At 39.6% G+C, this 16,980-nt stretch overlaps 1 protein-coding gene across 1 annotated transcript in view; it reads left to right on the top strand.

Annotated features, from left to right (window-relative positions):
• The first annotated feature begins 2,614 nt into the window (after positions 1-2,614).
• The window catches only part of cpne9 (copine family member IX), a 57,337-nt gene continuing 42,971 nt past the window's right edge, over positions 2,615-16,980 (top strand). Inside the window, exons 1-2 of the mRNA XM_058085250.1 lie at positions 2,615-2,854; positions 4,674-4,714. Of these exons, the coding sequence (XP_057941233.1) occupies positions 2,733-2,854; positions 4,674-4,714 (163 nt within the window). The 5' untranslated portion in view covers positions 2,615-2,732. The remainder of the gene's footprint in view (positions 2,855-4,673; positions 4,715-16,980) is intronic.

The following is a 16,980-nucleotide window of genomic DNA, read 5'->3' as shown; positions in this document are numbered from 1 at the left end:
GTGCTCGTCAAAAATGCATTATCCGTAACAAATATCCCGATGCTGCATTGTGGTGCTAACACTAGCTAATAACAAATTGTTCATTCACGTTTTTACTCTGGCTGCATAACTCCAAGAATTAACTAAATGTTTTTTTTTTTAACTGCCTGACACCCCCTTTTTGCACAGTCGAATGGAAACTAAACAGGATTTCCCCTCCTTGGATAATTAGCTGTCAGTCCACAAACACACACTCACACTACAAGCCTTGCTGTCCACTTTATCACCCAATCCCACATTACAGATCGCTTGCACGTTAGAGCGGAAAATAACTATAGATCCTTCCGCTTCTTTTCTGTTGTCACTCGCCATGACCCCTCCACTGTAAAAATGGACTGAAGAAATAGCGTTAATTAGACATATTGCGGTGTGGAAGAAATCCTTAACAGTCAGGACTGCCTATGAGAAGGGAGCCGTAGTAATTACGAGCATCAAAACAATAACTAAAAACACACACCAAGGCAAGACAGCTGCTTGTATGGGGGGCTGTCCTCTATAAGCCTAAGGGGTGTATGTGTATGTATGTGGTGGGACTGAATGTGAGTGACAGCTAGTGGGGGGTGGAGGTCTATGGTGGGTCCCTCACCTGGCCAGCTCGCTCAAACCTTCAGCGTCTACTGAGGTAGGGAACCTATGGCTCGGGAGCCAGGTAGGGCTCTTTTGATGACTGTATCTGGCTCTCAAGCATTTCTTACCACAATAAAAATGTATGTTTGCTAACATTTTAAAGTAAACATCACATAAATCACTGTTAAAAATATTAAAAATCAACAACTTTCTTATGCATTTTAATCCGTCCATCTATTTTCTACTGCAATATGGCCGACCATATCTATCTTTCCTGATGATATTTTCCAGGTCAAACACCAAAACTCGATTATTACTGGGTAATGCGGTAGTGTACCTCGGTCATTAAGATGTAAATGTAAACTTTCCTCCTTTAGTCAAATAGTCACCTAGCTAAAGCTGCAGAACCAAGCCTTCTGGCAAAGATGGCCAAAAGAATGAAATATACTGAGTACGGTGCAAAACCATGCAGCAGCAGAAGTTGCATTAATGGCAGCAAGTATTTGATTTATTATTGGACACTGCGCTGCTCACAAAAGTGTGCTGGCCACACCCCCTTGGCGTGGGGTAGTGTGCCTGGTCTACATGATTAGAGCCCATTATGTCTAAAACTGTTGGTCTTACATAAAAATGCACACATTTTATTGCATTCAATGTTTAAAAAATGTATATGGCTCTCACAGATACATATTTTAAAATATCTGGTCTTCATGGCTCTTGGAGCCAAAAAGTTTCCCGACCCCTGGTCTACTGTGTCGTTAAAACCGAGGGACAACCGAATCTGAGGCCCATTGCGCACCACCATGGACCGTCCCTCGTTCTTTAAGGGCTCACTTCCAAATACACAAAACTCATTGGAGAGAAACAGGCGACTCTTTTGAAGGACCTGAACCAAAAGGGCCTTAAAAGAGCGAAAATTCCCTTCACTGGTATGGGTACCCCAAACACACATTAGACCAGCTACCAGCATGATCAGCACATGTTTGGTTTGCTGGTCTGGAGACCAGCTACCAGCATGACCAGCACATGTCGGCTTTCGGGTCTGGAGACCAGCTACCTGTGTGGCCAGCAAATGTTGTATTTGCTGGTCTGGAGACCAGCTACCAGCATGACCAGCACATGTTGGGTTTGCTGGTTTGGTGATCAGCTACCAGCATGACCAGCACGTGTCGGCTTTCGGGTCTGGAGACCAGCTACCAGCATGACCAGCACATGTTGTATTTGCTGATCTGGAGACCAGCACATGTTGGGTTTCGGGTCTGGAGACCAGCTACCAGTGTGGCCAGCACATGTGTTTGCTGGTCTGGAAACCAGCTACCAGCATGACCAGCATACATATGTTGGGTTTGCTGGTCTGTAGACCAGCTACAACCATGACAAGCACATGTTGGGTTTCGGGTCTGGAGACCAGCTACCAGCACGAGAACACAATTCATGCTGGTCTATACCAGCTGTTCTATGCTGTTTTTTTCCCAGCAGGGATGACCAGCACATGTTGGGTTTCGGGTCTGCCGACCAGCTACCAGCATGACCAGCATACATTAGTTGGGTTTGCAGGTCTGTAGACCAGCTACCAGCATGACCAGCATACATATGTTAGGTTTGCTGGTCTGTAGACCAGCTACTACCATGACAAGCACATGTTGGGTTTTGCGTCTGGAGACCAGCTACCAGCATGACCAGCATACATATGTTGTGTTTGCTGGTCTGGAGACCAGCTACAAGCACGAGAACACAACTTCTGCTGGTCTATACCAGCTGGTCTATACTGTTTTTTCCCCAGCAGGGATACCTTACAGCACTGACTAAATGTACTACAAGAACGTATCAGGATTTGAATCAGGTCTACAGGCTGCTCTGTAGTCCCTTCATGTGATACCAGACAGACTTTTAGGGTCACACTATGAATGCATAAAGAATAAATCAACTTTTCCTTTCTTGCTCTCTCTAACCCACTTCTCTCTCTGTCTCTCTCCTTGTCGTTCTCTCTCACCCCCACACTCTCATCCGTGCCTCTCTCGGTTCCTCCATCGGCTCTCTCTCAGGCGGAGACGAACAACCAGGTTCCTCACGATGGACTTATAGCGGTGGTTACCACCGTGTTGACATGATGTCTTTTTACTCAGATGCTCTTTAGCGTCGCTCTTTCAACGCCTCAGTTATCCATCACCATGGCAACCATCGGGGAATTTGATCCACTCAACACGAGAGTCCCAGCAACTAAAATAGAAGTTACCGTCTCGTGCCGGTAAGGTCAAATACGTGTCATATTTATTCAGGTTGATGTATTTGAAATATAGTCACATTATATTGTAGTTAACTTATTTTTAAGCCTTTTAAACAGTCAATAATATTTAAATGAATGTCTATGAATAACAGGTTCCTACAGGCGTGATTAATATTATCTTATAAACTGTATATTCTCCATGCTTTACACAAGGGACCCCCCCCTTAAGCAGATCCCTTGACTGTATATATAATTAGTTTACACCTCCCCATCCCCACCCCACTCGAAATCAGTGCCCTTTGCTTTCCTGCTCAGTGGTAAACGATTTGAATAGGTGCCTCTAATTTGCATATTACATTAATATTCACAGACAATATTGATACAGTCACTGATACAGTGATGAACTGTTCCTATTATTTGGGTATTTGACGTGCAGTAAATGCAAATAAAATGTACCTACACTGATGATCATTTTTAGAATATTGACTGTGGATTTCCCATCACCCCCCCCGGTGTCACCTTGACCTATCGGGTGGCTGTCGGCTTGTTGCACTCGTCAAAGCCTGGCGGTGTGCTAACCGTCTACTTCAGTCTGCTGTGGAATGATGAATAATGAATGGCTTGGTGCTGCCTGTGCAGTCACTCCCTCTGATGGGCACCCCCCCCCCTACTCGAGATAGTGACACATCTCTCGTGGTCATCACCGCCTTTGAACTTTAGATGCAGTTTCAGAGCCGAGTGTTTTGTCACAGATAAGTTCAAATTTAAGGCAGCTCAACGGTACAGTACATGAGGATGCAGGAAATAGTAACCCCAATGCCTTCAAGCATCTCGGACACCCTAAAAAATAAGCGCTTTGAGTGACAAAGCCTTATAGATATTAGCAATACTGCATGTATATTCCCCGAGACTATTTTTGGTAATGGTATTATTTCATCAGATTACAATTGAGTGCATCCCATAATCAGTTCACAGTTCCACATGTCCAAAAGGAGTAGGAAGAAGCAAAGCTTATTAAATCCTACCCCTCCATCTGGTACTTTTACAATAATTAACTGTTACATTTGTTCACTTCCTGCTTTCTTAATATAATAAAAAATGATTTTATAAAGTTTTATTATTTTAATTTTATTTAAGTTTTCATTTTTTGTCACGTACCGAAGTACCAGGTGATATGACCATCCAATGACATAATGGGTAGTAGTAAGTGTCAATATAGTGATATATATAGCACATCATGACTGGTTCAAGACTCTTCATCCTTGTATTTAGCAAACATCAACTGCTTGTATTGTTTCTTGAATTGGCTCATCGTTGTGCATTGTTTGACTTCCTTACTCAATCCATTCCATAGTTTGATTCCACATACTGAAATGCTATGACTTTTTAACGTAGTCCTAGCATATAAGTGTTTCAAATGTAGTTCTTCCCTGAGATCATATTTCTCCTCTCTTGTAGAGAAGTATTGGATTACATTTTTAGGTAATTGGTTATTTTTATGCATTATTTTAGATGTTTGAAGATGAACTATATCAGCAAGTTGAAGTATTTGTGATTTTAGAAATAAGGAGTTAGTATGTTCTCTCTAGGCGGCATTATGAATTATCCTTACTGACCTTTTTTTGCAGTACATTTAGCGAGCGAAGATTGCTTTTATAGTTATTAGCCCATATTTCCACACAATAAGTAAGATATGGTACAACCAGATTCTGGTTCTGATTGCAAACAAATTTTGCATTGTTCAATATTGAAATATTTCTGTCCACCTTATGTTGTATATTTGTAATATGAGGTTTCCAGCTCATATTTTTGAATCTCATTTTTTTGCTCTTTCTTACAGGAGTCTTCTGGATGTGGATACATTCTCCAAGTCCGATCCTGGTAAGTTTGACCTCATTTGTGTCTCATGAATATGCATCCAAATGCAGCAAATTATGCATGAGAAGTGTTCAAAACATTGTTAATACGATGATAGTACAAGTCAAGATTTTTAAGACCAATTTTTTTTTTAGCTAAAAAGGCAGTGATATGGGTAATGAATCAAGTTTTAAAAAGAGTTACTGTACTGGAACATTTTACAGGAGTTATGCTGCGATGTGCTCTGAGCATGAAAAAAATATGATAATAGTAATATTGCATGTCGAGTTGGTTGTGTTTGTTGACGTTTGTTACAATAACAAAAAATGGGAGTGCACATGATTATTGTCTGCCTTGCTGCTACATGACTCAATCAGGACATCCACTGTGAGAAAGTAGCACACATACCCTAAAATAGAGCATCAAATATTTAAAAATAAAAAACTTTCACCAGACTAGATATGCATGAATTTTGTATCACAATTTCATGTGTGCACAGAATAAACTTAAGCTATTTTGCACAAGCTTATTAGGGATGGAATCAAAAGACAGTGTGCGGTAAGGTGTGTACTGATGCACACTAAAGTAAAACCAATGCCAACACAAAATATCTTAGAGGGGGGGGCGTGTCCACTTATATTATAGACCACTGAAGTAGATGATGTCTCGTTGCCATGGAAATAGCAGCATAAGTGGCTGCACGATGGACTTGTGGTTAGCATGTTGGTGACACAGTCAGGAGATCTGGAAGAACATGGTTTCAAATCTCCGTTGGACGTCTCTGTGTAGAGTCTCCCCGCCCAGGCATGAATGGATTTTCTTCGGGGTTAATTCATTTCTGGGAACGACACCTTTCTTGTGATATGTGATGGATTAATATTTTACAGGTGCGGACAGTGCAAAAATTTCTGTTAGCTGCCGGGAATTGGTCATTTTAAATGCGATAGTTCTCCAGTGGAAGATGAGATTCATTCTACCGCTTATCCTCACGAGGGTCGCGGGGGGTGCTGGAGTCTATCCCAGCTGTCTTCAGGCGAGAGAGGCGGGGTACACCCTGGATTGGTGGCCAGCCAGCCAATCACAGGGCACATATAGACAAACAACCATTCACACTCACATTCATACCTATGGACAATTTGGAGTCGCCAATTAACCTAGCATGTTTTTGGAATGTGGGAGGAAACCGGAATACTCGGAGAAAACCCACGCATGCACGGGGAGAACATGCAAACTCCACACAGAGATGGCCAAGGGTGGAATTGAACCCTGGTCACAGTATTGACCCCTGGGGTACTCCGCAAACTTACAGATATGTATTTTCCTAGTTTTACATACTGCTTCCTGTTAGTTAGGTAGCTTTTAACCCTATTTAAAACTAGCATTCACCGTTTTCAGGAGTAGCATACAAAAAGTAATTTTTTCTTATAAAATAAAATAAATATAAAATTATATATTTTTTTCATTTTATCCCAACTGTCTTCGGGCAAGAGGCGGGGTACACCCTGGACTGGTGGCCAGCCAATCACAGGGCACAAATAGACAAACAACCATTCATAGTCACACTCACATGCAAACTCCACATCGAGATGGCCGAGTGTGGGATTCTATCTGTGAGGTCTGCGCGCTAACCACTCGACCACCGTGCTACCTGGAAGATGAAATAAGATACTTTATTGGGAAAATCCTACTATTGCATTATAAAATATAGCATTTTCATATGAACAGAGATAATACAATAATAGTAGGAAAATATTACTACTATAATAACACACATTATAAGATTATACTACATACAGATTAATTTATGGGGTGTTATAAAAAGTTATAAAAAATGGCTGTGGGGAGGAATGACCTGCGGTCGTGCTCCTTAGTGTCCTCTGCGGCTGTAACAGTCTATTTCAGAAGATGATCTGGGACATGCAGGGGGTTGACAAGGGTTGGCCATTAATTCGCCAACTTCCTTCTGTCAGCCACCTTCTTGATGATGTCCAGGGGCAGCCTAGGAGAGAGACAGCTCTCGTAATCAGCTAATTATGTCTTTTCCTGTCTCTGTCTGTTGACACAATGGCATCTAACACTGCAGAAGTCACCGGTGTCATAAAGAGTCCATAGCAATGACCTGCACAGGAGAGTCCTGCTCGGTCTCCTCAATAAGTGGAGATGATGCGTTGTGTGTCCAGTACACTTTGTCATTGCCGTGAACACCCAGGTATAGAAGAGTCCGCTATCTCAAGGTCTGATATCTGGGTGTTCATCGGTAGTGGAGCTCCTTTGTCTCACTGGTGTTCAAGTGCAATTTCATGCACACTAGTGGACAAAGCCTGAGAACATTGCTAGTGGAAATGTGGTCATTACACATGACCCATGTTTAAAAAAAACCTTGAGTAGATGAATAAGGCTATTAGCAACTCCAGATATCGGCGAGCTTGTAATTTGCATGCATGCTCCCTGTATGCGCACTTCATAATGCTACACAGATAACCATTTACTTACACAAAATAAACACAGTAAGGACACTGATAGATTGTTAGTTATGGGTTGCGCTTCTGATTCTTTATCATGACCAAGTAACGTTAAAAAAACGTTAAAAGCTTCGGCCATGTTCACAAAAATGTCCCAAATTTTCCTCTTGCTGGAACGCCAAACACTTTAGGCAAGTTAGCTGTCCTTCAAACCGGAACAGTCTTCGACAAAGTGCGTATAGCTTGTAACAAGGCATGCATACAAGGAGGTCCGGCTTGCTGTGACATCACTGTGAGCCGACATTAGAAAAAACTCTCTGAAACCCAGCGTTCAGAGTCACTTTCATATATGCAAACCTCATTATCTAAAACTTTGGCATAATTTAACACGACAATACAACATCCTAAGTACATTCATAGGTCAAAAAAGTGGAAAAAGCATATTAGGTTCCCATTCAGTGCAGCATTGATAGTTCCAGCTTGTACATTGTAGCCCAAAGAACAGGGTTTGTTTGTGTAAACTGTCTGAAATGGTTTATTTTTTCCATTATTGTTATTGTGTAGCTGCAAGGGCGATCGAGTGGTTAGCATGCAGGCCACACAGCTAGGAGACCGGAGTTCAATTCCAAATTCGGGCATCTCTGTGTGGAGTTTACATGTTCTCCCCGTGCATGCGTGGGTTTTCTCCGGTTTCCTCCCACATTCCAAAAACATGCTAGGTTAATTGGCGACTCCAAATTGTCCATAGGTATGAATGTGAGTGTGAATGGTTGTTTGTCTATATGTGCCCTGTGATTGGCTGGCTGGCCACCAGTCCAGGGTGTACCATGCCTATCGCCTGAAGACAGCTGGGATAGGCTCCAGCATCCCCCGCTTCTTTATAAAGAAAGAATCCTACTTGATGGAACATTACTCTTAGTGATCAAGTCTGGAACCAGTCAACCGCAATAAACAAGGGATTACTGTATTACAACATTTAACCTAGAAAATATTCTTACTGCTGTAACATAGAATAAGCATTGAATAAGATACAATAATGCGGCTGCATGGTGGTCGAGTGGTTAGGATGTTTGTGTGGTTTGCATGTTCTCCCCGTGCATGCGTGGGCTTTCTTCAGGTACTCCGGTTTCCTCCCACATTCCAAAAACATGCTAGGTTAATTGGCGACTCCAAATTGTCCATAGGTATGAATGTGAGTGTGAATGGTTGTTTGTCTCTATGTGCCCTGTGATTGGCTGGCGATCAGTCCAGGGTGTACAAACAGCTGGGATAGGCTCCAGCACCCCCAGTGAGGTAGAAAATGAATGAATGAAAGATACAATATGAAATAAGGCAACTATTAATTAAGGCAATCAATAGCAAACATTACTCAGCGAAACTCGCATATTTTTGCATATTTCACACAAGAGCTGCTTTCATGACGCGCATATAATGTAATGATATTTCTTTATGCGTTGTATATCAAACAGAATATATAAATGATGTGAAACAGCGACTACCAAGAGCACTCTCCATTGGTACGAGCCTGGAGTTTGTTTTCCAGTGAGAAGATTATCACATTGTTTTTTGATGTGTGGGAAACACAGTGTGCTAGTATGAATTAACTTGACATTGAATAAATAAGCACTCAACCCACACATAATAACATCATCAAAGCTCACATTTATGCATTCACACCCGGCACCAACATTTGGGAACAATGATGAGTGAAAGAAGAACAGGAAATACAGTATGTAAGTCTATTTATGGGCATATTTGACAAATTTCCATGTTGTCCTGTCACACAAAATTATGGTGCATTGAAGCTTCTTTTGTTCGATTTTTGCCTAAAAGATTTTTAACTTCCTTTAGAATCTAAAAGTATATCCTTATTGGATCTTGATATCCAATCAGTAACTGTTACATTTGTTCACTTCCTGCCTTCCATAATACAGTTTAAGGTTTTTTTTTTCCTTTAGAATCTAAAAGTATATCCTTATTGGATCCTGATATCCGGCTCATATTTCCAAGGCTCTTTCCCTCCCTGTAGCACACCCACTCCATTTACATTCATCACCACCCTTCACATTTTGCATCAGCCTCATCTGTCAGTTATTTGTCAGGAATTATGCATAAAAGTAAAATGCCACGCCGCAATTTATGTGACAGGATAGACGTAATTAACAAAATGAGCGCCATACAGGAGAGCGGATTGACATGATGTAAATGATTTAATTAAATCCCACACCCATAATCAGACCTACAAGTAATCACAGTGGAGTGCTGATCGTGTAAAAAGGCTAAAAATAGCGTTTTATTTTGCTACTCATTCATCTCATTCAGAACTAATAAGCGTCAATTAGTAAATGGGTCAGTGAGATAAAGTGTTGGAAAGTAGCACGTTGTCATATGACTTATAACCTTTGATCACATTGACATCAATTGTAGCACAAATAGTGGCTTTCATGTATACAACATTGGTACACAACATTGCATTGAGACTCCAGAAAATATAAAATTTTAATTTTTAATTTTAATGATGTTGACTCTTGGCTGAAAGTTATTTTTATCCAATCTGATATCAACACTCATTTTCAAGCAGGCTGACAACAATAGCTATTAGAAAAATACTTATTTCTGCAGCCATGATGTAGTACTGGCTTCGGGTAGCGAGGATCGGGGTGCTCGTTAAAAAGCTTTGATACCTCACATTACCAACCTCCGACCTGAAATTAAGTTTATAGGATTTAACAGAAAGTGTGCAATAATTATTAAACATTATTTTAATATTAATTGTAATGGTAATGATTTTATTTCATTTAGACATGCATCACATTCCAATTGAGTGCATCCCATAATCAGTTCACAGTTCCACATGTCCAAAAAGGAGTAGGAAGAAGCAAAGCTTATTAAATCTTACCCCTCCATCTGGTACTTTTACAATCGGTAACTGTTACATTTGTTCACTTCCTGCTTTCCATAATACAGTTCAAGGTTTTTTAAATGTATTTTTTTCATTTTTTATTTTCATTTTTTAAATTGGTAATTTAAATGGTAATTGGTTTAATTGGTAATTTTAATTGGTATGACCAATTGTTGTTTTATTAATTTGAATACTTTTAGCACTATTTATTGCAATGCAAAATATGTGACATACATACACAGGTGAAGCTAATCTTGTTCTCCTTTTTGCGTCTTCTTTGAAAAGTAGCCTCAAAGTAACTGTCAAATGACCTGAGAGCAAAGATTATTCAACATCATGGTTTAGGGGAAGGATACAAAAGCTAGGTTAGAGATTTCAGCTAAGGAACTTAATGAGGAAATTGAATTCTTAGTAAGGCTCGGAGTAGCCTCCTAAGAAAAATCTCACATAAGCAGAGGCGACAACATTATAATAATGTAATAAAATACTTAGACTGAAATATTAAAGGCCTCATTAACACCAAGGTCAACTTATAAGTGCTGAAAAAAAATGACGCTGTAATGGATGACCTTCAGATTTGCTCGTTTAACTGTTCCTTGAAAGTTAAACGAACGAGTCTTCATGGCAGGGGTGCTCATTACGTCGGCTGCGAGGCAGTTTGGGTCTATCGCGTAAACATCACTTTGTAGATGTCATATGACATCAGTGATGACATTAAGATTCAGTCTTTCTCCCCTGCGGCATTTTAAGCTGCGCACGGAGATGCCACTTTAAAAAAAAAGTATTTTTCAATGTCATTGCTTTATATAAACTTTATATACCGTATTTTCTGGACTATAAGAAGTATAAGTCGCACAAGGCCAAAAATGCATAACTAGGTACAAAAAACATATATAAGTCACACTGGAGTGTAAGTCGCATTTTTTGCAGGTAATTTATTTTACAAACTACTTGACCAAAATAATAAATAATAATAATAAACAATAATGAAAGAATAGAGAACAGGCTGAATAGGTGTAAAATATGCTAACACAATGTTTATTCAGCTACACAAAAAATAAACAAAACAGAAAATGTGTCCAGTGTTTATGTAACATAAACAGTTTTTTCATTTATAAGTCGTTCTGGAGTATAAGTCACAGGAACAGCCAACCTATGAAAAAAAGTGTGACTTATAGTCCGGAAAACATACATAAAACAATAAAATGCTGTTAGCCCTGTTAACCCTTTAATTTTTAAGTCAAATAAGTCAAGAAGTACGGCTGCACAGTGGTCGAGTGGTTAGCACGTAGACCTCACAGATAGGAGATCCGAGTTCAATCCCACCCTCGGCCATCTTTGCATGTTCTCCCCGTGCATGCATGGGTTTTCTCCGGGTACTCCGGTTTCCTCCCACATTCCAAAAACATGCTAGGTTAATTAGCGACTCCAAATTGTCCATAGGTATGAATGTGAGTGTGAATGGTTGTTTGTCTATATGTGTCCTGTGATTGGCTGGCGACTAGTCCAGGGTGTACCCCACCTGTCGCCTGAAGATAGCTGGGATAGGCTCCAGCACCTTTGCGACCCTCGTGAGGATAAGCGGTAGAACATGAATGAATGAAATAAGTCAAAACTATCAGATTCACACTTTATAAAGATAAGAACCTACCCCACATTTTGCCCATAGACAGCTGTGGTAGGCTCCAGCATGCCTGCGACCCTCATGAGAATAAGTAAATGAATGGATAGAAGAAACAGGTCAAAGATAAAGGTATGACGCTACAGCATCACTTTAAACGACATTGGTAGCTTGACGAGCAGCCAGCATGATGTTAAAAGCAATTGGATGAAAAGAGATAACATCCTTTTCACCAAGAAAAGACATCCGGTGTACTCTTCACTGTCGCTTTCATGACATCTAAGCACCATTTTTGGCCTTCCTTCCGCAAGAGCATCCAATTTGAAGCAAGTCCATCTGCTTGCTAATGTAAGCATCAGACTTCCTTGGGAGAGACAAAATAATGATTCAGTCCTGCATCAAAATGAGAGTGACTTTCTGTGGCTGTATCATAAAGTGTCATCTCATATGGAGTGCCATCAAAGTGCCGAAGCCTTTTGAATCCTTGCTGTGATGTTCACTCCCCTATCGGTGTGTGTGTGTTTGTATGTGTGTGTGCAGCTGAGTTCCCAGGTTGCACGACTCTGTTATGTCTTCCCCCCAGTTTGATACATGTCATATCATTCACTTTAATATCTCCAACATCCCGACAGTTTCATGTTTCGGTTTACAGGGTACTTTGTGTAAGAGACATTCTGCCTCTTACAGCTTAATGCAGGCCGGATGACAAATTATACAAGCGGGCGGTTTGGGTAATTGTGTGGAGGTTTGCATCATCGAGTTCGTGGGATTGGAACAGACCACGCTGAAGCTACTTTTCAGATGCTTGACAGATTTGAAAAAGGTACCAACCAATAGTTTGATTCCGGTGTCGTGTTACGTCTCTCGAATTTAGCACATTTGTTGATCGTTTAACAGCGTTGATGCTTGACTCTCAACATTTGTCAAGAGGTTACTCAAAGTTTTAGTGTCATTTTATTCATCACCCTGGTTTTCATGGAGGTTCGCAGACGAAATTGTGAAAGAAAGACCAAAGCAAGAAAGTACTACCCCTCAAAATTTGTAAAGCGGTTACTCAACGTTCAATGTTAACTTTTAGTTTCATTTTATTCATCACCCTGGCAACACATTCTTAGTGTGTGTTTTCATGGAGGTTTGCAGAAGAAAATGTGAAAGAAAGACCAAAACAAGAAAGTACTACCCCTCAAAATTTGTAAAGCGGTTACTCAACGTTCAATGTTAACTTTTAGTTTCATTTTATTCCTCACCTTGGCAATACATTCTCAGTATGTGTTTTCATCAAGGTTTGCAGACGAAAATGTGAAAGAAAGACCAAAGCAAGATAGTACTACCCCTAAACTTTTGTCAAGAGGTTACTCAACGTTCAATGTTAACTTTTAGTTTCATTTTATTCGTCACCTTGGCAATACATTCTCAGTATGTGTTTTCATGGAGGTTTGCAGAAGAAAATGTGAAAGAAAGACGAAAGCAAGATAGTACTACCCCTCAACATTTGTCAAGACGTTACTCAACGTTTAATGTTAACTTTTAGTTTCATTTAATTTATCACCCTGACAATACATTCTCAGTATGTGTTTTCATGGAGGCTAGCAGAAGAAAATGTGAAAGAAAAAGTAAAGCAAGAAAGTACTACCCCTCATCTCATTTACTGATGTCTCACAGTTTGTCCTTGGCGATGCTGTGCTGTGTTGCCTGGTCATTGTGTAAATTAAATTAGAGTTTGTGATACTCTGCCACCAAACGACTTGATGCCTTCATGTGTTTGCCCACACATGGAGGAGATACCGAGTAACTGTGTGATCAATTTTCATTTCACCATCCGCAGTCAAGATCAAGGAAACCTTCAAGTGAAGAATGATTTTTTTTTCTTTTTGACAGTGAGACAACAATAAATGGAAGCACTAGAATCTGGGAGAAGCAATAACCACTTCAATTTCAGAGCAGAGCCCTTTTACAAATTGACCCTTGTGGTACCAAAGTAATTTTTCTGGACTATTTCTTTTCTCTTTGATAATTTCATCTGTGGCTTCATCTGAAGGACGTTGTAAAGTAAATCTCCTTTGAAATGCTAAATTATTTAAAGCTCTTCTATGTAACCTCACCAATCTTTTATAGCTTAAGTAAATTGCTGTATTTTCCGGACTTTAAGTTAGCATATTTTACACCTATTCAGCCGGTCCTCTATTCTTTTATTGTTAGAACTTGCCCTCCAAGAGGCAAGCCTAATTTTTTTTGGATCAATTTAGAATGTTGAGTTTATAATGAAACTTCAGATCTTGACACATAACAAAAACTTGCTCTGTTACCGCGCAATCCTCACAGCTAGGAGACCAGGGTTCAATTCCACCCTCTGTGTGGAGTTTGCATGTTCTCCCCGTGCGTGCGTGGGTTTTCTCCGGGTACTCCGGTTTCCTCCCACATTCCAAAAACATGCTAGGTTAATTGGCGACTCCAAATTGTCCATAGGTATGAATGTGAGTGTGAATGGTTGTTTGTCTATATGTGCCCTGTGATTGGCTGGCAACCAGTTCAGGGTGTACCCAGCCTCTCACCCGAAGACAGCTGGGATAGGCTCCAGCACCCCCGCGACCCTCGTGAGGAAAAGCGGTAGAAAATGAATGAATGAATGAATTTACTGTATAGTATAAGATTTATGTTTGCTTTATTATCATTATGTAATTATTTTGCTGCCGCTGAATGGAAGTGCTGACAACGACAATGGAATGGACTTCTTGTTTTGGAATGCCAATATCCAAGATTGCAGATGTAGGTCAAAACTGTTTGTTTTTTTTTGCTGATATCGGGGCGATATCAGTTATCCCTAATGTCAATATGAGGGAAAATGGAGCTATTGCAATGTGGTAGTAGCATAGCAATAAAAGCTATGCACTGGCTGCTCAGTGCAATATCGGTTGGCATTAGGGATGTTCCAAGTGTTTCCCCCTCAAATTCCGCACCAATCGAAAGCTTTTTAAAGTGCTAGCCATATGAGACGTTTTTTGGGGGGCATGTTTTGCAGGCATAGCATTCTCATAAAGACAGAAGTCCCACACATGGCAGACATGCTTGTTCTGAATGCTGCAGTGGGGGCGGAGCTGATCCGCATCATAACGCCAGTATCGGGTATATTGATACTGTGCTTTTTTTCCACTGATACCGATTGGTGGACGCTTGATCGTAGCATCCATATTAACACAGAAAAAACTATGTCCACATGTGTATGGTTGTTTTAGGATGGTATGTCATGTTTTGAAAGGATTATTAAAACCAGGGGCGTCACTGGGTTCTGAGGACGGGGGGGCTTAGCCCCCTGGAGATGCAGAGGATATGAATGAATGTAGTAGACATTCAAAAAAATCAAAAATCCAAATAATGAACAAGAACCGTGATATAACTTTCCCACTTTTGGACAGATTTAGTAGAGATACTCAATTGTTTTAGGCCACCATTAAATTGACACAAGTACACACAATCTACACCGCAAAACCGCTGCTCAAGCTCTGCAACCATTCTGCCCAGTGGACAGTCATCAATTATATAATAATCATTATTATATTATTAATTAGCCTATTATTATTACTATCATCATTATTCTTCTTCTGATTATTACTACTACTACTAGTAGTAGTCGGCTAGTATTAACCTGCTTATTGGCTTGCTTATTAGCCTGCTTTTGCCCTATTATATGAAATTTGTTTGTATTTTTTTTTGTAAAAAAAATCTATAAAAATATTTTTTAAAATCTTTAAAAAATATACAATTATTTAGGGGGGCTTAAGAACATTTTAGGCATTTTAAAACTGTAATGTCAATGGGAAAAAAAATTAATTTTCTTGTTAAAAAATGTTTCAACTTTGGTGCTGGTCTGTACTTTTCATGCTCCTGTCCAATAGAATGTTTTTATTATGCATGACTAAAATGATTACGACTTATCCATATGGAGTTATGCAGACATTATTCATTAGGGTTGTGACACTGTGGCTTGCTCTAGGCTGCTCGGCTTTTTGATAGTCGAGCTTGTCTAATGGACAAAAGGAACTACAATAGTGAGTCACATCATGTTGTGGGTTTTTTTGGACTGTAGGAGGAAGCCATATTTCCCAAAGTGAGAACACATGAAGGCAACAGCCATACAATGAAGCCGTACTTGAAGATGTTTCCAACAATGAAAATGCATACAGTGAGCTCCATTTTGTGCCCCCCCTTTTTTAATGTATGTAAAAAAATATTCTACTGTATTAGCTACAGTTTTCAGTAGATTCAACAAATGAAAGATCTTTTATGCAAGCAAGAAAATGTCCTCTGTCAGCAGCTCATTTATTTATTCATCTTCCATGAAAATGCCTCCAGAGACAGCTGACTCGGTGTAGTGCGTTTTTATGTTATGGCCTTATACAGTATGTACAGTATATTACATAATAGAACCATTGCTTTCAGGCTTTTTTTTTTTAACTCTTGTTTATTTTATTCGTCTTTTCTCGTCTATTTATTATAACAGGATTTATTAATGTATTCATCATTTCATTATTTTGGTAATTTAGCTACTATTTATTGATTTACTTTTTTTCTTTTTTTCTTCCATTTTCCGGGTTGCAACTTTTATCACTTTTAGAGCTGTCAATTTGTGTTGTATTTAATGTTGACAACATTTAAATTGTATACATTTGTTATTAAAAAGTAAAAATATTTTTTTATTAAAATGTCATAAAATCATTCTATAAAAATATAAAATCATGACATAAAAAATGTATTAAAAAATAGATGAGTGCAGATAAAATACTAAAATTCACAGTTGAATAGAAAGTGTTTCCGGCATGGATTTGAACATTGCCAGAGATGGTTTATGTGGCTCTAACATGTACTTTGGTGCAAGACCATGAAAAGTTTGTACACAAGCAAAGCTGTTTTAAAGTCTATTTTTCTTCTCACCGGGCTCCCTCTCAGAATGCTGCTGCTCGAGTCCTGACTAGAACCAATATCAGGTACAAGTGCAGTCGGTGACATCTAGGCAAAACGTGTAAACAAAGAAACCAGAAAAGTCTCAAGGAAGTCGGTATCACGTGATGTTGATGTTTACATTTTACTGCGTATGCCCCATTGACTATTCTGGTTGATTATAGCGGCGCATGTAGACAAGAGATTGGAATATTCCTTTCCATGGATACCGTTGCTTTTCATTTGGAAAATTCCATTCGGAAAGAGAAAAACTCCTCATGTAGACGTGGCTAGTGATCAAACATGGTGGCATTGATTTGTGTTGAAGCAAGACTAGTTTTGATTTTGATTTGATTTCCTTAGTGTCACT

The sequence above is a fragment of the Doryrhamphus excisus genome, chromosome 10 (assembly GCF_030265055.1).
Source record: "Doryrhamphus excisus isolate RoL2022-K1 chromosome 10, RoL_Dexc_1.0, whole genome shotgun sequence".
Lineage (NCBI taxonomy): Eukaryota > Metazoa > Chordata > Actinopteri > Syngnathiformes > Syngnathidae > Doryrhamphus > Doryrhamphus excisus.
Note: the sequence above shows the minus strand (reverse complement) of the source record. Positions and strands in the feature narration are given on the sequence as shown.